General features: G+C 47.2%; 2 protein-coding genes across 4 annotated transcripts in view; both read left to right on the forward strand.

Moving 5' to 3' along the window:
• Nucleotides 1–984, forward strand: part of MYO3A (myosin IIIA) — a 112,027-nt gene extending 111,043 nt beyond the window's left edge. Inside the window, exon 35 of the mRNA XM_063127856.1 lies at nucleotides 840–984. Within this exon, the coding sequence (XP_062983926.1) occupies nucleotides 840–954 (115 nt within the window). The 3' untranslated portion in view covers nucleotides 955–984. The remainder of the gene's footprint in view (nucleotides 1–839) is intronic.
• A 9,330-nt stretch (nucleotides 985–10,314) lies between these two features.
• GAD2 (glutamate decarboxylase 2) overlaps nucleotides 10,315–21,580 on the forward strand; it is a 45,393-nt gene continuing 34,127 nt past the window's right edge. The window contains exons 1-4 of one of the 3 annotated variants that reach the window (XM_063127828.1): nucleotides 10,315–10,446; nucleotides 11,452–11,511; nucleotides 11,777–11,929; nucleotides 13,382–13,615. In XM_063127828.1, coding sequence (XP_062983898.1) covers nucleotides 10,371–10,446; nucleotides 11,452–11,511; nucleotides 11,777–11,929; nucleotides 13,382–13,615 — 523 coding nt within the window. In that variant the 5' untranslated portion in view covers nucleotides 10,315–10,370. Of the gene's footprint in view, nucleotides 10,447–11,451; nucleotides 11,512–11,776; nucleotides 11,930–12,457; nucleotides 12,481–12,760; nucleotides 12,857–13,381; nucleotides 13,616–21,580 lie in introns of those variants that run through there. The other 2 variants (XM_063127845.1, XM_063127836.1) reach the window with 2 other exon arrangements.

The raw sequence follows: 21,580 nt of genomic DNA on the forward strand, positions 1-21,580 counted from the left end.
AATCCGAAACAAATAGGGGTGTTTCAGACCATTCCGAAATGGTTCAGCTGAGGTTTGAAACGATCCGAAGCAGTTTGGATCGATCCGAAACATTTCAGAAGTATTCAGAGCTGCGGACACCATTTTAGCTCAAACTGCGTTTTGTTTTGCCATAGGATTACATTGGCCTAAAGAGACGCCTATAACTTTTTTATTTTAAATGATAGAACAATGAAATTTGGTGAGTAAATAAAGTAGTTGCAGGCGTTTCTTTCAGTCAATGCATGTCAATGGGGAAAAATGGCATCCGAATAGTGTTTCGGAGGTCCGGATTTTTCTTTGGATTCGGATCCGAAACGAAATGGGGGGTCCCAAAACGACCCAAAATGAAACGGGGGGTCCCTGCACAGCCCTGATATTACACAGCAGCTGAGAAGCACCTAGAGCAACCTTCCTCAACCTGGGGCGCTCCAGATGTGTTGGACTGCACCTCCCAGAATGCCCCAGCCAGCAGAGCTGGCTGGGGCATTCTGGGAGTTGTAGTCCAACACATCTGGAGCGCCCCAGGTTGAGGAAGGCTGACCTAGAGGATCATTCCCTATTAACTTGACATTTTAATCATGTCCTTTTTAGTTCCCAACAACCCACATATTAAGCAAAGCACATTTTTAATTTGATGTTCCCCTACCATGTACAACACAGCAGGATGGAGGAGATATAACATCTAGTTGGTGTTTTTTGTTTTGTTTTGTGGGGAATTATTTGCTGATGGTGGAGGTTAAGCAGTTGATTAGCCGTATTTGCCAAAGTAAATATTTTGACTTCTAATTCCTAAAGTGCATCTGTACTTTAATCCCTAGGCCAAGGATCCCGGGGAACCCACTGGAAGACAACACAAGCAAAGAGAATCCTTATGACTATCGGAAACTGCTACGGAAAACTTCTCAACGCCGACGCCTTATCCAGCAGTATTAGCTGCTGCTGTTTGGCTTTCTTCACTATAATCTCTTCTTTTTTTGTATGGTTTTATACTGTGTCTTTTTTCCCTTTTTACTGTGTATCTCTCTGTGTCTCTGTCTGTCTTTCTGTCTGTCTCTCTGGCACATTAAGTCAACTATGTATTTGCAGATGTGGACACACAATCTTATAGAGCCTTACCAGGAAAGATGCCAGAGTTTAAACACTAATTTGTTGATTTTTTAAGCAGAACATGTGTACATGTGTGAAAATTATTTTATTAGTATGCTGCAACTTATTAAAAACCTAGATCATCAATTTTTCTCCTTCATTTTTCTATATTTTCATGGCGAAAACACAAAAGTTGCTCTTTTCTTTTGATTAGGTTTGTTTTCTGGGCTGCCTTGACCATTAAAACTTCCATGCATTACTGCTAAAACGAAGTTTTTTCAATTAATGCAAATAAACAACAACCCCAACATTTTGACATCTGGGAATTATGTTTACGCAGCTGACAACTGTATTTTGCACTAATGTTGGGCATACTGAGTGCCCGTTACATACCTACAAAAAATGCAGAGTGGATCTCTAATGGCCGTTTCTACACCAGCCCACTGTAGAGGGAGGGAGGGAGGGAGGGGGAGGATCTCGCGATATCCTGATCATGAGATCCTCCCTTTAGTCCACATGTGGGTGCGACATCTCGGGAGGAAGGAGGGTGTTGCGCTCGCTTTTTTTTTTTTTAATTGAAGTTGCCGAGTGCATATGCGCTCCAACTCAAACATAAATATATATATATATATATATATATATATATATATATATATATATATATATAAAGGCCTGACCCCACTCCCCCCACCCCCGATTCCTCCCGGCCCGGTTCCTTCCCTCTACTGCTCCCCGCTACTCGCAGGGAGGAGGGAAGAAGCCAGGACTGGCGGCCACACTGTCTCAGGACAATCCCAAGACTGCAGGAAGAATTGGATTTTCCCAGGGAGTACTTATCCCTGGGAAAACCCGTTCTCATCCCTTTTTCCTCCCAGGAGTCCCTGTGTGCCATTTGGATGCACAGGGACTCAGCTGTGAGCAGCCCGGGCTGGTGTAGAAATGGCCAATGTGTAAATCTACCAGAAGGCTTCTGGGGGATCAATGCACAACCACCATTCACTTTTATAGAGGTTGTGCTGAAATCCTGTGCTTACATCCTTGCTGTGGGTGGAGGTGCATACTTTCTCCCTTCAAACCGGCTTGGTGCAGATTTGGATTCGTGTTTTAAGAAACCAGTAGTATTTGTAAGGATCCACAATGGATAGGAAAACATGGATTGGTGTTTTTCCCCTAGTTATATGAAGAAAAGGTGGGGGAAAGCACCACAAAACAGATGCAGAATGAAAGAACTCTCTGATGCTGTTGAAAAATCTTATCTTTAATAAACTCTTCAGAAACAGATTTTTCAGTAATTTCACTAATGTTGAAACAAATGGAAATATGGAGCTTTGCTAAAATTCCAGTTTCTGCATCAGTGACTTATAATTGACTGTTGGATTCTCTGCACAGCGGGAAAGAAAAATCACTCCCATGCTCAGATGGGGCTTCCTCCCTCAGCTGCTAATCAAAATGACTGGTGTAAGCAAAATGTTCCACAGAGCAGCACCATAGACATGAAACCCATTTTTCCCCCATTTACAGTGAACATACGATTTTTGTTTTCAGTTGCTGGAGTTGAAAATTCCCTTTAAAATACCAGGGCTTTGGCATACTTTCCCCATTTTTGTTAAAGAAGCAAGATGAAGTGGAGGTTGGGGCAAGACTGCACATGCAGACAAACTTAAAGGATGATTTTTGGGAGGCAAGACTATCTCTTTCAGCTCCTGTTCCCTTTCTGTAGTCTGGGAATATTTATGAATGGCTGAGATGAAAGGGCTGCTTTTAGGATGATTGAGATGAGGATGGTAAAGCACGTGGCGCACTAGAAGTGCTAGTGAAAGGGTGAATAAACAGACTGAGTAGGAACCCCAGCCTAAACCATTTTGGAGTTTAATGCCAGTTCACGATGAACCCCACGGGGAATGAGAGCAGAGCGCAGAAGATCCTCTTGTATTGATACTCATGACCCTATTTTACTTTTATGTGCTTGTCAACGGGCTAGGAACGAATCCAAGCCAGGCCTTCCCTTTCATAGAGTCCTGTTTTCCCTTCAAGGCATGTTGAAAAGGAGAGCAAGGGATCGCCTGCTTCAGTGACACGTAGCCTCAGGTTATAGGAGGGCAGAATGTGTGTGATGGATGCCCTCCAAAGCACAATATGTGCCATCCGAGCACAAAGGACAGGAGGCTGCCTGCAGCTTGGGAATCCGCCTTCCCCAGAGAATGGGGGCCTGCCTCATGGTGGGCATGGGGCAGGGAAGAGCTTCATATACAGAAACCACCATTTTCTGTTTTCATTTTGACGTGTGTTCAAGATGATCCCCTTGTCACCTACTCGTTCTGAGCCTGTTACATTAGTACCAGGCTTACACTGGCTTTTTGTAGCTACCTGTGACCTTCTACAGCAGGGCTGGGCAACTTTTTTTCCCCTTGTCCAGAGCTGCAAACTCTCATGGCAAATCTGCCAGCGGTAAGTGGAGCCAGAACCTGAGCCCAAAGTGGGTGGGTCACTGCTTTCCTCTTTCTGCCACCATTTCTTCCCCCCCCCCTTTCTTTCCCATGCAACCGGCTGCCCAGGAAGACAGGGATGGCTCTGAACTGATGGCACGCAGAAGGCTTTTGAAATTAAGATCAGGGTTGCCCTCTCTTGTTCTATAGTAATCTCTAGCTAGTTCCTGAAAACTTGGCATGTAGCATAGATAAAGACCTTTCACTCTGCAGCTGCTGGCTGTAATGTGTCTTCTCAAAGGCAGAACTGATGGTCAAACATGCAGAATGGACGCATGTTTTGCAGTCACATCTGGGTTTTTTAATACTAGGCAGGAGGAAGCTATTTTCATAAGGATCTCAGTGTGCAGCGAGGAGAGGTTAAACCCTTCTCTCCCCAGCCATGATGTTCACCTGCTCCCGTGGTGATCTTAGCTCCACCATTCAGTTATACCGGAATTTCCATGACTGGGTTTGTCACGGTTTTTCTAGCTCTCTCTTGTCCATTCTGAAAAATGTTTGCTGTGTGCTGCCCCCTTTGCAAGGTCGTTGCTATTCGCCACAAGTTCCAGGCTCAGCAAACCGCCAATCAGCTGTGAGGGGCGTGTGCATGGGTATTGGTGTGTTTCAATGGAGTTCCTATCCCCCCCCCATGTGTTGCTGTGGGTCTGCGTTCATTGACATCCCTTACAAGTCATTAAAAAAAATCTCTGCCCTGTAGCCATCTGCCTACCCTGCCCACTTCTACTGATATGCATGTGGGAGCACCATAATGGGGCACATGTGCTCTTGCAACGGCACTCCTCTAATTGCAGTAAAGATCAGTCATGTGGGCCCCATGAGTGACGATCCCGGAAGCGGGAACATTCAGAAGCCATCCCTCTTCAGTAGCAAAAGGGCTGCAGGTGTAGGGTAGCCCTATGTTTCCCAAGTATAATTTTTGGGGTTAGATGAGTGATTTCTAGCAGGATCATGGCTATTTATTTATTTATTTATTTATTACATGTCTATACCGCCCAATAGCTGGAGCTCTCTGGGCGGTTCACAAAAATTAAAAACATTCAAAGTATAAAACAACAGTATAAAACCATAATATAAAATACAATATAAAAGCTCAACCAGATAAAAACAGCAGCAATGCAAAATTACAAATTTAAAACACCAAGTTAACATTTATTTATAGACTGTAAAAATGCTGGGAGAATAAAAAGGTCTTCACCTGGCGTCTAAAAGCATATAATGTAGGTGCCAAGCGAACCTCCTTAGGGAGCTCATTCCACAGCCAGGGTGCCACAGCAGAGAAGGCCCTCCTCCTGGTAGCCACCTGCTTCACTTCCTTTGGCAGGGGCTCACGGAGAAGGACCCCTGAGGATGACCTTAGGGTCTGGGCAGGTACATACAGGACGAGGCGTTCCTTCAGATAGCCTGGCCCCAAGCCGTTTAGGGCTTTAAATGTTAATACCATCACTTTGAATCGGGCCCGGAACTGGACTGGCAGCCAATGAAGCTGGAAAAGGACTGGCGTGATGTGGTCTCGTCAGCCAGTCCCTGTTAGTAACCGTGCTTCCCCGTTTTGTTCCAGTTGAAGTTTCCGGACCATTTTCAAAGGCAGCCCCACATATAATGCATTGCAGTAATCCAAACGAGAGGTTATCTCGTTTGATAACCTCTAGGAGGGTTAAGCCTCATCTCTCTGCGTGCTCCAATAAAAATAAGGAACACACCTGTCCCCACACCTGGCTTTATTTTTATTTTATTTTTAAAAAAATACAGATATGGTTGCTAACCACCAATAAGAGTGAAGTCTAGATTGCCCTCACAATTTTGCAAGGTGCCTGTGATTTAAAGGGAATATGTCCAAACTTGAGATAGCCACACGTTTTATAGAATATAAGCTATTGTCCTTGTTTTAATGGTATTATAAAACAGATCTCACCATTTTACTGTGGCTCCTATGTCCAGTCTAAATGAGAGCCCAAGATAAATATAGAAGAACCAGCAAAAAAAATACCCTAGCTCAGGGACCCCAGTGTGTTTGCTGCACGTACCTAACTGGATTCCAGTCACTCCAGAGTTAGTCCTTAATGCCTCCAGCATAGTTTGATGGAGAGACTAAAACATTTATCTCTGCAGTTCATTAACTCACAAATGTGTTCAGCCTCCCAGCTGAGGTCCCTCTTCATGCCACCTATTCGCTGACATGATGAGCCAGAAGCTTCCTTGTGAACAGGGCCAAAAGACAGCAAGCAGGAGGCCCCAAGATAAAGATTCTCCATTTCTCTCTAGGCCTGGAGTCTCCAGTCTCATGCAAGTGGTGCCCATGGACACCTATTAGTGGCTGCCACACTCCCTGGCCCTCCCCTGGTTTTTGTTTTATTTCTTTAAAAAAATTAACTAAAATAATTAATGGGAAGGCTGCAAAGTGAAGTGCTGCCTTCTAGCACCATCTTTATTTGGGGTCAGAAGCATGCTTTTGTGGTTTGGAGCTCAGACAAAATTTGGACATTTGGAAGTCTTTAAAGGGGAGTTGTTTAAATTCCTGGAGGAGAAGGCTAACAATGGCTCCTAGTCCTGATAGTTAAGTGCAACCTCCAGTATCAGAGGCAGAAAGCCTATATACACCAGTTGCTGGGGAACACGGGTGGGAGGGTGCTGTTGCACCTGTGTCCTGCTTGTGGGTCCCTGGTCAACAGCTGGATGGCCACTGTGTGAACAGATTGCTGGACTAAATGGACCCTTGGTCTGATCCAGCAGGGCTCCTCTTATGACACCACCTCTGCCTTGTAGTTAGGTTACTTTTCTTTTAGTCTCCCAGTTTGGCTTTGGGGAAATGAGTATGCTGTGACTGGCCATGTCCACCACAGCAGCCATTTTATGAATGGCCGAGGCACCCCGACGACAGTCATTTTGTAAGAGTGCCCATGACACTTTAGCAAAATTCCAACTCTGCCCCCCGAGCCAAAAAAGTTGGGGACCTCTGCTGTAGATGTTTACAAAGAGATTTATTCTATGCTTCTCTCCTTCTGTATTATACGGGAACCTCTCAGACTGTATTCCTCTGTATTAGATGTTGTCCCTACCATTGAATGTGCATACACATTACACAATGTGCATACAACTACTTAGCTTACACTGTCTTAAGGTGTTGTGCTTTATTTATTCATTTATTTTGGACACAACCCTATGCATGTTTAGACAGAAGAAGAAAAACCTCCCACAGCAAAACATTGTAGGGATTTTTTTCTGTCTAAACATGCATAGGATTGTGCCCTTAAGAAATGCATACCCCACCTTTTCCCCTCCAAAAAGGCTTACAAAAATGGCTTACAAAATATAAAAAACAAAAACACAATATGGCTCCCAACTTTCAACGTCAGCAGCCTGCTCATTGACACTCTGTGAATACTGTGAAACCACACTTAATTGGGGCATCTTTGATGCATATCGACCCATGCAGTCGATATGCAGTCATCAGCTGCTTGTGAAAGCTCAAGAGGTAAAGCACACTGTAACTTAGGCCACAGCTAGACCTAAGGTTTATCCTGGGATCATCCAGGGTTCGCCCCTGCCTGAGCACTGGATCCCCTGTGTGTCACCTAGATGAACAGGTTTGACCCCTGGATGATCCAAGGATAAACCTTAGGTCTAGCTATGGCCGAAGACTTATCACACACCTTTAGCTTTTCTTCACATGTACTTCTTCATTCCGTTTGCATGTTCATGGTATGACACTTGCACTATCTCTGGTGTGTTCAGTTCTTTAGCCGTTGTCATTTTTAAAAGGAAAGGAAAAGGAAAAGAAAGGAATGGAAAGGAAAGGAAAGGAACACAAACGAGCTCAGGAAAACGAATAGAAATAGCATCAACTGATGGGAAATTCTTAGCAGCACTTTAATGCAATACAGTTTGGGGCACGATCTACACTATTGCTTTATAGTGGTTTCTACCAGTATTGACAACTATTGGGGTGAATGAGACATTTCATATACCATGTTCAAAGGGCTTTCAAAGTGTTGTATCCTGCTTGGTGTAGAACTGGCCTGAGCTGTCTCCCCATCTCATCTCCCATACACATGTGGGGGCTGAAGGAGCAGGCACAACCAATAGGATGCCCAGGTAAGAAATGCCTGGAGGGAAAGGAGAGGATTGACCAGGGAACGGGGGTGGCTTAGGAAACAGAACTTCAGAAATGTCTCCATTCTAAAAGGTTGGCTTAGTTAATCACAGTGAGAGCATTAAGGTAGACTAGGCTGGTGTTTGTTTGTTCATTTTTGGTTTTGGCATTTGGGCCCTGCCTCTTTTGCCTTTGCCTTCAGCCACCGAGATGCAGCGCTCAAACTTGGATTTGGCCCTCAGGCTGAAAGACATTCAGTCATCATGTGTAGGACAGCTTCAGTCATTTGCTGCTTTTCAACCACCAAGAAGCATTTTTCCCCACACGCTGCTGCTTCCCCTGGAATGCTTGGCTCTCTCTCTACAGAGGAAGCAGCCAATGACTGAACAGTCTCCTAAAAGTGGCTCACTATATAGATCACTAACCTATGGTGCAGGAGACCTAGCACATCCCTACTAGCCCTTCCTAATAGTGGTAGTCAACATAACGGGGGAGAGTCTTTGCGGTGAGCAGCGGAGGCGAGTGACTTGGATTTTGGTGGGGTTGTGAATCCATACTGGGTTTCACTCAGAATCAGTCAGAACTCTAAAGGAGCACCCTAAGGTGCTGAACCCTAAACCCCCTTCAAAATAATTTGGGTTCACAGTACCTTGGATAGCTCCTTTAGAGTTCTGGCTGGTTCTGACTGCAACCCAGAAAGGACTTACAGCCCTACCAAAATCAGAGCCTCCAGCCTCCAGTGGTGGTGAGCTACCCCACACTTTCTGACAGCTGTATGGAGAAGCTGCCTGGCAAAGCTGTTTCAATCAACTTGTATTATGGGGATTGGGCATGAAGGTGTCCCTGGGGCAGAAGGAAGCCTGGGTAACCAGGCAAAAAGGGAGGCTATTATGGTAGGAACCCAGGCTATCACACCACACATTTGCAATATAGCTTAGCATTTAACTAGGTGGTGGAAGGAGCTAGTCCCTCTGCCTCAGGGCCACCACTGTTCTCTGACAATGGGAAGCAACCAGCCCTGCAAACTGGTTGCACAGGAAAGGGCTGTCAAGCACCTGCTGTGTACACAAAAGATTCAGTCTGTGGCAGCTGTAGGTAGGCCTGGGAAAGACCCTTCTCTGAAACCTAAGAGAGCCGCTGCTGATAAGTTTACACCAGCCTTCCCCAACCTGGTGCCTTCCAAATATTTTGGACTACAGCTCCCATCATCCATGGCCAGGCTGCCTGGGGCTGATGGGAATTGTAGTCCAAAATATCTGGAGGGCATCCAGTTGGGGAGGAGGCTGGGGTAGACCCATAAACTAACTCTGTAGAAGGTAGCTTCCTAAACTGCAGGCTCATCTGGCCCCATAGAGGCCTCCAAGCAGCCTCGATGAGATGAACTGTGCAGACCTGAGTGCCATTGAGCCCTGAAAGAGGTGAAGGTGTTGGGACACTCGCTTTGGCTCCAGCACTTGGTCTATCCAATTTTGCTTCCAGTACAAATGGACTCTCCCCAGTTCCTCTTTAGCTGGACAGGGGTATGTGTTGTGTATTTGACATTTCAGGGGCCACAAATGTCCACAGAGTTAGTACAGGCCTTTAGGTCTCAGTACCTTAGGGCCTCAGTGCTCAGCCTAAGACTAAGTCTCAGTGCTCCCCCTAAGTATGGCAGCTGCTTCACCTAGCTTCTTCCTAGCTACGGCTGCTTTGACCTGCGGATGGCTCTGCTGAGTTTTTTACTCCTTTGAACAGAGACTAGCAGTAGCACTCCAAATGCGATGGTCCAGCCATGAATTCTTCCATAAGTTGGCCTGATGTGATGTGACCTTTTCTTTTCTTTTTTCTGACACCTCCTCTGGTTGGATCTTGGGAGAAGGCTCAGTCAAAACCATTCAATACCATTCACGATGACACGGAAACCTCCGCTTCAGTCACTGTGAAAACCCAATGCATTTTGCTGAGTAGAAAAAGTCACTTACTGGAGGCATCCATGAATGCCCTGAAATCCACCTGCGTTTGATCAAATGATCCCTCTTCCTTTGTGAAGGTTGACACTGGAGCAGCATTCCCCCCAAACCCTCAAGTTTTCTCGCTGCCCAAACGTCTGAATTCCCCCGAGGTGGGGTCTCCATGGAGTCCTCGGTCGGTCGGTCTGCCTCCCTCGCTTTCACTCTGTAGGACGCACATGCGATGTCCCTGGAAGGCAACTCTCTCAGCCTGGGTTCCGCGCGGGAGCCCAAGACGGCTCCAATCGAGGGCTGCCCTCGCCGCCTCCCGGGGAGTCGTGATCAGACACAGGCAGCGACGAAAACAGCAGCAGCAGGAGCGCATCCCTTCCCAAATCCACGCCCGCAGTCCCGGTCTCGATCGAAACAGCCCACCTGCCGGCCGCCGCCGCCTCCCTCCGGCAAGCGAGCGGCGAGCAGATCAGCACCACGGAGAGCGCCCAGCGGCACAGCCGCTGCTCCTGCGTCTGGCGCGCCCCGGAGCCAGCCCCGCTCGGCCGCTTCTCCCGACGCCGGCGCCGGCTTCGGCCCGGCCCGCTCGCCCGGTCACGCTCGCCTCCCCGCGCGCCCGCGCGCCCCGCCGCGCCCGCGCCCGCCCCTCGTCCCGCCCGCTCCCCCCGCCCCCGCCGGTTCTCCTTGGCGCACACAGCCCAGGCGCGCTCGCTGCACTTCGCCGGCTCCTCACCAGCTCCGCAGATGGCAGCTCCCGGCGCCGGTTTTTGGTCCTTCGGGTCTGAAGATGGAGCCGCAGACCCGGACAACCCCGGTCCAGGTAGGAGGACGGCGCCCGCCGCCAGCCCCGACGCACCTGCCTCGGCAAAGTTGCCAGCCGATCGCTGGGATGGCTTCGCCTAAGCCTGACCTCACGTCGTCGTCTTCATCATCCTCACCATCGCCGGCGCCGCCGTCTGGTCTCATCGCTCCTGCTTGGGATTGCCATGCAAAGATCGCGCGGGCGCCGGCATCTGCCCTGCCCGGAGAAGGCGCCCCCTAAGCACGGATCCCTCTCAAGGGCAGCTAACCGAGACCCACCTGGGCACGATCGAAGCGAGACGCGGCTGGACGGCTCACCTGCGCGCCACAGAGGGACCGAGAGCGCACCTAGGAGGGGCGGGCTGGGAGGGGGGCGACGAGGCTTTGAGATAAGCCTCTCGGTTGCCAATTTTGGCTCGCGACTGATAGATTCTTTGAGGATCAGACCCGGATGGAAGAGGAGGGGATGCGCCAACTGGCCCTAAGAACGGCAAAAACAGGGCGGCCGGGGTGGGGGGAATAGGGGACCAGACACAGGTTGCGAAGCTAAGAAAAGAAGCGATCCCCCCCCCACCCCCAGCTCGGAGCGCTTAGGAAGTCGTATGCATTTCCTCCTGCATTTGGGAATTCTATTGATATAAAATACACGTAGTGCTTATTTAATTTATTTACTTATTTCTTTCTAGCCTGCACTCACACACCCCACCCCAAATATCGAAGGCACGCCAGGCAGATAGCAGCAGGTGCACAGCGCAATCCTAAACATGTTTACTCCGAAGTAAGAGCTCTCTGATTTCATTGGAACTTACTCCTATCTAAGCGTGCATAGGATTGCAGCCTAACGCGATGCCCTTAACATATGCCATATCCTAAGCAAACCCCGGGCAGCGGAACGGAAGAACAAAGCCGATGTCTTGCTCTGTCGTGACCCTGATGCGGTCGGGAGACACGCGCCGGCGTTTCTCGTCCTATCCCCTCACAACGACCCGTCTGATCCTATATCCTTATTTCTCCCTTTCCTTAGCAAAAGCTTGGTGTCAGGCTGCCCAGAAGTTTACAGGAGGCATTTCAACCAAACTATGTGGTAAGTGAGGAAAACGGCCACCAAATCGCAGGAGAAAGCTTTGATCAATATGGAGGGGGGGGTCTTTATTAAGGGGGGGGAAGCATTCCCCCAAATAAAGGTCCGAGGATGTCTAGACTAAGTTGGAGATCTGGTGATGTTCGTTTGAGTAAATAATAGACTTGAAACAAATCGTGCTGGGGGCGGGGGGGCGGAGGGGTTAGGACTTCCTGTATTGAGACTCCGCTGGTGCTATTTAGTGCTTCGCCTTTTGTGTCTTTGTTAGCTTTGCTGTACGGAGATGGGGATAAACCGATGGAAACGGGGGCTAATAAGGAGGACCCGAGCTCGACAGCCAGAAAGGCCACTTGCGCCTGCAATAAGAAGCCCTGCGGTTGCCAGAAAGAGGACATAAATTATGCCTTTTTACGCTCCTCAGGTAACAAGCCTCTAGGTGGGGACAGGGGGGGAGTGAAGACGGGGCTCAGGCAGACTGACTGTTTCCAAAGCCGTCCATCCCTTGGCGTGTTATTTTTCTCCCAAAGTGAAGGCTTTCGGTGGAATGCAATATAAGCCAGGTTCAATCAAAGCAATGGGAACTTCGGCCATTGACTTTGTAGCAATGTGTAGAAGAGGAATGGGTAAACAGCTCCGCGGATGTCCCCCTCCCCTTGCCAAGATAGGATTTTCGATTTTGCAGAGACAGGGCAATACAGTCTATATGTACATGCACACCTAGGCAATATCCACAAACATATGTTTGCTACATACAGTCGTGTCAAAGAATGTCAGTGGTACTAGAGATTCACTTGATTTGCTAGAGGCTTAACATAGACACATTACAAAGAAAGGACATGTTGTTTGTAAGGGAAATGTCCCGCTTTCCCTATCTGCTTGGACACAATTATCTGAATAATCAACGATCTGTTTTATGATCCTCTCGATTTGTTTATTTCAAATCCCAACGCAGCTCTCCTTGCCCAATGAATGGTATGAAGCAAAAGAAAAAAGAAAAAGAAGTGTGTGTTTGTGTGTGCGTGCATGTTCCTAGAGAGATCTAGGAATTGGAATCGGGCTGTTAATTCGTAAAGCCCATGCCAAGAAGTATATTTATGGGGTATGAATCTTTCTGCTTCAATAAATCCCTCCAAAACCTTCTACGATGAATGGCAATATATATATAACCGACAAATGGCCTTCCTCAACATCACAGAAGCAGGCTTGACATTGTCAATTACTCAGCGTCGGGAGGCTATATTGAAGAGTTATACTGTCGGTTCTTTGCCAAACTTATGGTGATTTCAGCACCACTTGGAGGGACAGCGACCAAACGATTTACGTCTAATTTCAGAAATGAAGCATGTTTGTAATACACGACGTAAACATCAGAATTAAGAGGGAATTCGGGGTGGAGAAAAAACCATTTACAAAATGTTACCCGCACATGGATAATAATAATAATAATAATAATAATAATAATAATAATAATAATAATAATAATAATAATAATAATATAGCAGCAGCAACAACAACAATTTTTCTCCTTGGCTGATTTGGAAGATGGCTCATTTTAAGAAAAAATTACCAGCTCAAATATACAATATAAGGAGAATGCATACACAGAAATGCTGAGATCATTAATGGACCTATTTTTGAGAAATATGAATGCCTAACTCAATAACAGAGACAAAGGAGTATAGTTCAGAATCCCAGTGAGCCTTTATGTTCCAGCGACTTTTTGTAGTTGTGTGCACCTCTGAATGAAGAATACTTGAAATGAAAGAGACAAATCTCGATGGTTCACCGTAGGTGGAAAAAGTGTCCAGAATCAATTACCTATTTCATTCCTTTCCTTTTTTCCCCCTTTTTTCTTTTTTCTTTTTCTTTTCAGATCTTCTGCCTGCCTCTGACGGAGAAGTAGCCACTTTGTCTTTCCTACAAGATATCATGGACATTTTGCTCCAGTATCTGGTGACAAATTTTGATAGGTCAACCAAAGTTATCGATTTCCATTATCCAAACGAGCTCCTTCAGGAATATAATTGGGAATTGGCAGATCAGCCCCAGACTTTGGAAGAAATTCTGCTGAATTGCAGGACCGCGCTAAAATATGCCATTAAAACAGGTAAGACCTAACTTCGGAGCTAAAAGGCACATGCGCGCGCGCGCGCGCACACACACACACACACACACACACACACACACACACTTCTCTTTGTGTTTTTAGATTCAGGCCAACAACAACAACAACAACAACAACAAAACCCTGGCCGTTTCCCAGTATTTCTTGTCTTGTGCTGATATGTTGCAATATCTGACGGTTGAAGCAAACAGTAGTAATTTCTGGTTTGAAAGAGAGAAGAGAGAGGAAGTTATTTATTCAGGGCAGATGGTTTCTTGGTCGAAAGACCTTGGCTGATTAAAGTACTGTTTTGTTTTATGGGATCGTGTATCTTCTGGTGGCCATAAGTGAATTGAACACAGCTTCCTAATCTGAATCTACACGTTTGTAGCCGAGAGTATCCATTCTATGGGAAGAGCAACACCTCTTTTTTTAAAAAAAAAATCAGTCATCGCTTCTTTTAGAACCCTCTCGATTTTTGGTTGTTGTTTCTGTCAATGGAACGGGCGCGGGCAAAGAAACGGCGTCAGTCCTTCTTATTAATCACGCGATCGCCGCCACACTTACACAGTTCCGTAACGGAGGCCCCCGATTCTCCTTTTATCAGACGTTTGGAATCCTGGAAGGAACCTTTGGCTCACAGCCGTTTGCGAATGTGGAAGCAAATCGAAGTCACGTCGTTTCGGGGGACGCGACACTGCAGCTCAGAGCGGGAACTTCGCGGGGGGGGGGGCTCCCCGAGAGTAGAATCCCAAGGAATGGTTTGCGCATAAGGGGTGCGGAGCCTTCCGGAGCAAAGGGAGCCACCGAGGTTACCATGGGGGAGCGAAGGAACTGGGAGGGGGGCGCTGGAGGCAACCTAGGGGTGGAACGGGGGGGTGCAGAAGCAAGGGTCAACCCTAAGACACCCCTAAATGGTGGAGCTCCTGATGGCAACCCTCAGCATCTCAAACGAGACCTCTTCCTGTTTGAAAGTCCCTCGGTCTCCAAAATGGGCAGGGATCCAAGAAACTCGTGCGCTGGCTGGCAGGGAAGGCTCGGGTTGCCTTCAAGTTCCGCCTTGTCGCCCAGGAGAGAGAGAGGGGGAGAGAAAGAGAGAGAGAGAGAGAGAGAGAGAGAGAGAGAGAGAGAGAGAGAGAGAGAGAGAGAGAGAGAGAGAGAGAGAGAGAGAGACACGAATGCAGAAAAGAGGTGCAATTTAATCCATCCACCATGCAGATGAGGAGCCATCGAAGCACAGGCTGCGGCTACCGTCCTGTGGTCTCTCGCTTGGAAATAAACCGCACTGGCTTCGAAGGGACATTTCTCTGTAAACACGCGCCGTTCGTTCTGCTTTGGGTAATTACAGCCCAATCCTGTAGGTGCTTGCTCGGGAGTAAGACCCAGGAGGTTGGGGCGGGGGTGGGGTTACTTCAGACAGGTGTCCATCGGATTTCAGTCTTAAACCGGGATTCTATGCGCGTTGATTTGGAAGCAAGCCCCGCTGTGTTCAACCGGCTTACTCCCGAGTAAGTGTAGATCGGATTGCAGCCTCAATCCTGTTTTGGGGACTACCCTGAATCGCAAAATACAGACTCGACAAACACATTTTGGAGAGTCTGGGTGACGGGAGGGCGTGTTTTGCTTTGAGAGGTGGGTTATTTCTTCTTTTGTCATGTTTCTATGAGTTGCTTGGCTGTTAGGAATAGCCCTGCCCAGCTCTGCCGGGCCTTGGAGGCTCACTGATCGGACGCTCACTGGTTCTGACGTGCGGGTTTATGTTCCAGCCATCGATCAGCCGTGATGAGCTGATAATGCCCAATGCTGGACTCCATGCGGCGCCTGTCTGAAAACGGGCAACTGATCTCGAGGAGGTGTGGCTTGCGCCTGTACAGCACGTCCTCTGGGAAGGAAAGCCCCGTCAAGGGTCAGCGGGATTTACACACCCAAGTAAATGTGTAGAGGACTGCAGCCTTCGGCTTGGGTCCAGATTTAGTCATAGGTAGGGTAAACCCATTGAAATCGGTGGGACTTACTATAGTGTTCATATCCCATTTGTTTGGATCCATCACGCAGCTTAATGGCCAATAAAGAAAGCGGAAAGGGGAGATCCTAACGCTGCAATCCTGTACCTCGTTATCAGGGAGTAAGCCTCATTAAACTCAATCGGACTTACATCTGAGTAGACATGTGTAGGACTGTAAACTGCAGAAGTGCAGAAAAGGGCAACTAAAATGATTCAGGGGCTGGAGCATCTCCCCTCTGAGGAAAGGTACATCAACTGGGATTGTTTAGCTTGGAAAAAAGGAGGCTGAGGGGAGGCATGACAGAGGTGTACAAAATTATGCATGGTGTGAAGAATGTGGATAGGGAGACCTTTTTCTCCCTCTCTCAAAATACTAGAACCCAGGGTCATCCCATGAAGCTGATTGGTCAGAGATCCAGGACAAATACGAGAAAGTACTTCTTCACACAGCACATAGTTAAATTATGGAACTCACGACTACAAGATGTAGTGATGGCCACCAATTTGGATGGCTTTAAAAGGGAGTTAGATAAATTCCTGGAGGGAAAGGCTATCAGTGGCTACTAGCCCGATAGTTGTGTGCTATCTCCAGTATCCGTGGCAGTAAGCCTGTGTGCATAAGTTGCAGGGGAACATGGGTGGGAGGGTGCTGTTGCACCATGTCCTGCCTTGTTCATCCCTGGTCAACAGCTGGTTGGCCACTGTGTGAAAAGAGTGCTGGACTAGATGGGCCCTTGGTCTGATCCAGCATGGCATTTCTTATGTTCTTAAGCTAAGACTCATTTAATTCAATGGAACTTACTTATGAGTAGACATGCATGGGATGTTTATGGATGATGATGATGATATTAGCAACCAGCATCTGCTATCTGGAGGTCCGCTACTTCTGGATACAAAGGATCTTTAAGAAACGCAGGAGGTTCTTTCCGTTCAAATTCTTTCTCTAGAACCTGAACATTTTTGTTCAGATTCTAAAGAAAGAAAGCGAGAGCTGGAAACACCTTAGAAGATGAAAGGGGCTGGGAGACCTAGACTGAAATACACACACACACACCACACACACACACAGCTCAAAGGCTGTCGGATTTATTGTGGCATCATTCATCAGATGTATGAAACGTTATCTGTTGTTGTTGTTGTTGTTGTTGTTGTTAGACTTTACATGGGGGGGGGGGGGAATGTAGACAGTGGAGCCAAAAGGCCACGTAGTCCAAGAAGTACAACGTGGCAGACAGACACGGACATAGTTATGGGTGTAGTTACAAATCTTGGGCTGGATCCAGATTTAGTCATCATTAAGCCCCATTGTTTTCCATGGGCCTACTCTAAGAATGTCTAAATCTGGATTCTCTTCAGCCTTAGAGTCCGGGGCTCGCCATCGCCCCAATAGGAAAGCGATGATACAATGACGGAACGTTTTGGAAAGCGTCCATTTCAGCCAGGTAGGGTGGGGAGGGGAGAGAGAGAGAGCAAGAGCCTGCTTGCCCTCCCTCCAAAATGGATGTCGTTGCTCGCCATCACGCCCAGGCGTTCTCTAAAGAAGCACGAGAGGATCATTTGCAGGCGACGTGATTGTGCAGGCAGAAATTCAACGAGCTGCTTGTAAGAGAAGGCCCTGGGTCCGCGGGAGGGAACGACGAGAATCCCTCACCAGCAACGCGATTTGTTAGGCATGACTGACCGCTGCCATTACGCGTTTATTCTATAATTTCGATGCCTCGATCGCACATAAATCCTTCCAATCGCTGCCTGTTGGAAAGTCCATCCTTTTCCTGGGATACCTAGAGAAACGGGGCCGTTAAAACAAAACAAAAAAAGAAACATTTATGGGTGTTATACCGTCAAATGGTTGTCACACTGAGCTGCGCAAATATTAATATACGTGGAGGTATCCTGAATGAATCCTTTTAATATACGTGTGTTCCATTTGTGTGTCTGTGTGTGAATGATACACATTCATCACTCCGTTCTTAGCTGCATCTTGAATATGGAATTAAAGGGATTTTAATAGCAGCTGTTGCTTGCTAAAGGGTGTTCGTGGCTAATGGTTTTGTAGTAAACCATGTCTGCATATCTCTAAAAACAAACAAGGCATTTTTAAAAAACCAAATGGCTGCGTCCTGTGATATGTTCATTTAGAATCTAAAGACCTATGGACTTGGCGGTACTCGTGTTTATTTCGACTTGGTTCTTTAATTGACTTTGCCTGAAAACTTAGAGACGCTACCGAGGCTTCCATTGAACTTGGCCTGAAATCCTAGACTTCCATTGAACTCAATGGGACTTTTTTTACGAGTAAACATGGATAGGATCCGGCTATTAAAAAAAATACAGAAACATTCCGTTGAAATGTAAATAGGTTCGCAAACCCCATCTTTGCGCCTCACTAGACAGGCAGTCACCCATAAACCAATGTTTTGTGTATAACATTTCAATCCACAAATCAGCGAAACCAGAAAAGAGCGGAAAAGTGGAATCCTAAATATTCTTATGTAAGCCTCTTCGAAATGGAGAAGGGGTGGCGTCTCCTTCCGAGTAAAGACAGTTGTGTAACTATCTAAAACGAGAACAAATGTATCCAGAATCTATGGAGACACTGATCCCATGGAAATCAATTGCTCTGGGTACCACAGGCTACTGTCAATTGCGCAGATTGACGTGGGGTTTCTCTTCTTTGTTTTCGTAGGGGGGAGATGTGGTTGGGGGTCGTTTGTTGTCTTCCCATCCATATTGCTCTAATTCCACTGTCGCAAATCCGGATATTCCGGTTTAACAGTGGTGTGGCTCACTCACAATTACAGTTGTGCAGGTGTCTGCAAATATACATAATTTATACTGAGGGGTGGGGGAAGAAAGAACAAATGAAATATATGAACCAGGTCTTTGGGACTTTTTATTTTATTTTATTTTATTTTATTATTTTTATACTTAATTTTTATTTTTTGCTACTCTCAGTAGAGGCTGGTGGCTTCTATTTTGGTGAATCCGCTCTGGGTTTCAGTCAGAACTAGCCAGAATGCTAAAAGGAGCTGGCCAAGGTGCTGAACCCAATCCCAAAAATCGGCCCAGAACCTTGAGCAACTCCTTTAGAGTTCCGGCTGGTTCTGACTGAAGCCCAGAGCAGATTCATTGCCCCACTGACATCAGAGCCACCAGCCTGAATCCGATGGAACCGATCGCGACGGGGCGCAGTCTGTCGGACGTGAGAGTCGTCAGATTCAGGCTGAGTTATGGACCCAGCAGGACCTTGAGGGTGACGATCCTAACCTGGAGCCCCTTTCGGGCCCCTGGGGTTGTTCCCAAACGCCAAGGGACTCAGAAAGGCGCCAGCGGCAGCCAGGCGCTGCCCGGGGCGCCTGGATTTGCGCATTTCCTTTGGCAACGCGTTTGCCTCGCCTGTCGCGGGAGGGCTATTATTCACTCTCCCGCCTGGAGCTATTATTTATTGCGGGCAGCCAGCCGTTCTCCGCCTGCCTCGCCGCGCCTCCAGAGAGCGTTTCAGAAGGAACCTGTTATTCTGGGAGGTCGCAGTGCAACTATATGGCAAGCAAGGACGACGGGCGCGCGCGCGTGCGCGTGCAGAGAGAGAGTGGAGGGTGGGGGTGTTTTGAAAGGGAGTGGAGGAACTGGCCAAGACGAGGAGCTAGTCGCGTTCAGAGCCAAGGCAGATCCGGAGGGTCGCTTCGAGATAAACATTCCCCGATGCATCCCCACCACCAAGATTACGCTGGGGGAGGGGTGGGGGAGGGGGGCGCTTGGCCAACTCGATCAGAGGAGATGGTGGGAGGGATAACAGTTCTGCTTTATAGAGATATTAGTTATTTATTTCATTTTTCCTATTTTTACCCTGCTCCTCAGCCAAAAAAGACACTTGGAGCAGCTTACAATCAATTAGCAAAGAGGACAGCCCCTGCCCTCAGGCTTACAATCTAAAAAAAGACATGACACACAAGGAAAAAGAGTTCAGGAAGGAAGAAGAAGGGGGAAAAAAGAGAGAGATTTAGTAGACTGACAAAAGGGCAGATTGGATAGTCCTGCTCCCCAAGGAGGGGAGTCAAACTGGAGCAGACCCTGGCGTTTCCTCTGCCTGCTCCTGCCCCCTTACTCTTGAAGTGCATTGAGAACTGTAGGGGCACATTATGCATTCCATATACCACTTTCATAATGTTATTTCCGGCTTTTTATTCCACATTATCCAAAATACCAGAACAAATATCATTGTGTGTCCTAGAAGGGATAAATGCACAGGACGGAAAGAGCTTTACCATAATACGATCAATTGCAAGGATTTGACACAATATACACAACCTAATGCTGCCATTGTGCGCAATGTAGTGGTAGACTAAGGCCCTTTCTACACCTAAGGCTTATCCCATGAAAATGGAGCGATCGAGTCCCTGCCTGCTTCCGGGATCCCCTGTGTGGCATTAGGATGCACAGGAACGATCCCAGGACATTCCCAGGATGTAGGGCTAGTGTAGACATGCCCTAAGGCATGGAACCCTGAACTGTATCACTTCATACCAGACGGGGCGATCATATTTTTGAATGTGCCCCATATATATATATATATATATATATATATATATATATATATATATAAATACCCTGCATGTAGTAATCCAGCACATCAAGGAGAAGACTTCCTAAATCCTTCTCTTTGATGTGCTGGTTTACTACATAAGAACATAAGAAGAGCCCTGCTGGATCAGACTGAAGGTCCATCTAGTCCAGCATTGTGTTCACACAATGGCAAAACAGCTTTGGACCAGTATACCACAAGCAGGACCTGGATGCAACAGCACCCTCCCGCCCATGTTCCTCAGCAACTGAAATACTTAGGCTTACTGCCTGTGATACTGGACCAACTCTAACAAAAAAAAGTTACAAAAAGGACATAGACACCCATTTAAAGGATTACTAGACAGCCATTTAAAGTAATGTTTGTTTTGTCCCTTACTATGCATGGTGTGAGACTTCGGAGTACATCTAGAAGTGTACAGGGTTCCAAAATCATCCCTGGTCTACAACTATGCCAGGGATAATTATGGAACCCTGTAAATTTCTAGATATTGCTGGATTGCAACTCCCATCATCCCTCACCATTGGCTACACTGGCTAGGACTGATGGGAGTTGCAGTCCAACAACATCTGGAGGACCACACATTCCCCACCCCCAATGCACTTTAACCTCGTTGATTTCAATAGGAATAAGTTCCAAGTACATTATCTACAGAATTGCACTTGCAGCCATGGAGACAAAGGCCTTAGCTAGACCTAAGGATTATCCCAGGCAAATGGAGGGGTCGTTCCTGACTGCTCCTGGTATCCTCTGTGTGTCATTTGGATGTACAGGGATGATCCCGGGACGATCCCGGGATATAGGCCTGGTCTAGCCATGGCCAAAGAGATTTGCTGGGCAAAAGTCTCAAACCAATTTCAACTGATGCATGAAGGGAGTGAGAATGAATTTGAAATTGAGGGGGGGCTACATGACAGAAAACCCACTTGCAGCTGGATCTTCAGCCAGTGTGGTGTAGTGGCCAGAGTGTTTGACTGGGATTCGGGAGAACCAGGTTCTAGTCCCCACTCAGCCATGGAAGCTCACTGGGTGACTTTGGGCCAGTCACTCATTCTCAGACCTCACAGGGTTGTTGTGAGGATAAAATGGAGAAGAGGATCGTGGACACCACCTTGGGGTCCTTGGAGGAAAAAAGGCAGGATATTCATATACCAAATAAATAAATTTTTACTTGGAAATAAGCCCCACTGAGTTCAATGGGTCTCCCTTCCAGCCTATTTAAAGACAGGTGTGTCCCCCTCCCCCCAGTTCAATGAACTGTTGTTGAGGAATTGACAGTGCTGTTCACTAGCCTAGTTGCTCATACATTGTGTCCTATGGACTGACACAATAGACTGACATTCACTGGATTGAATGGGGCCTTACTCCCTGGTAAGAATGT

The sequence above is a fragment of the Elgaria multicarinata genome, chromosome 1, assembly GCF_023053635.1.
Source record: "Elgaria multicarinata webbii isolate HBS135686 ecotype San Diego chromosome 1, rElgMul1.1.pri, whole genome shotgun sequence".
Lineage (NCBI taxonomy): Eukaryota > Metazoa > Chordata > Lepidosauria > Squamata > Anguidae > Elgaria > Elgaria multicarinata.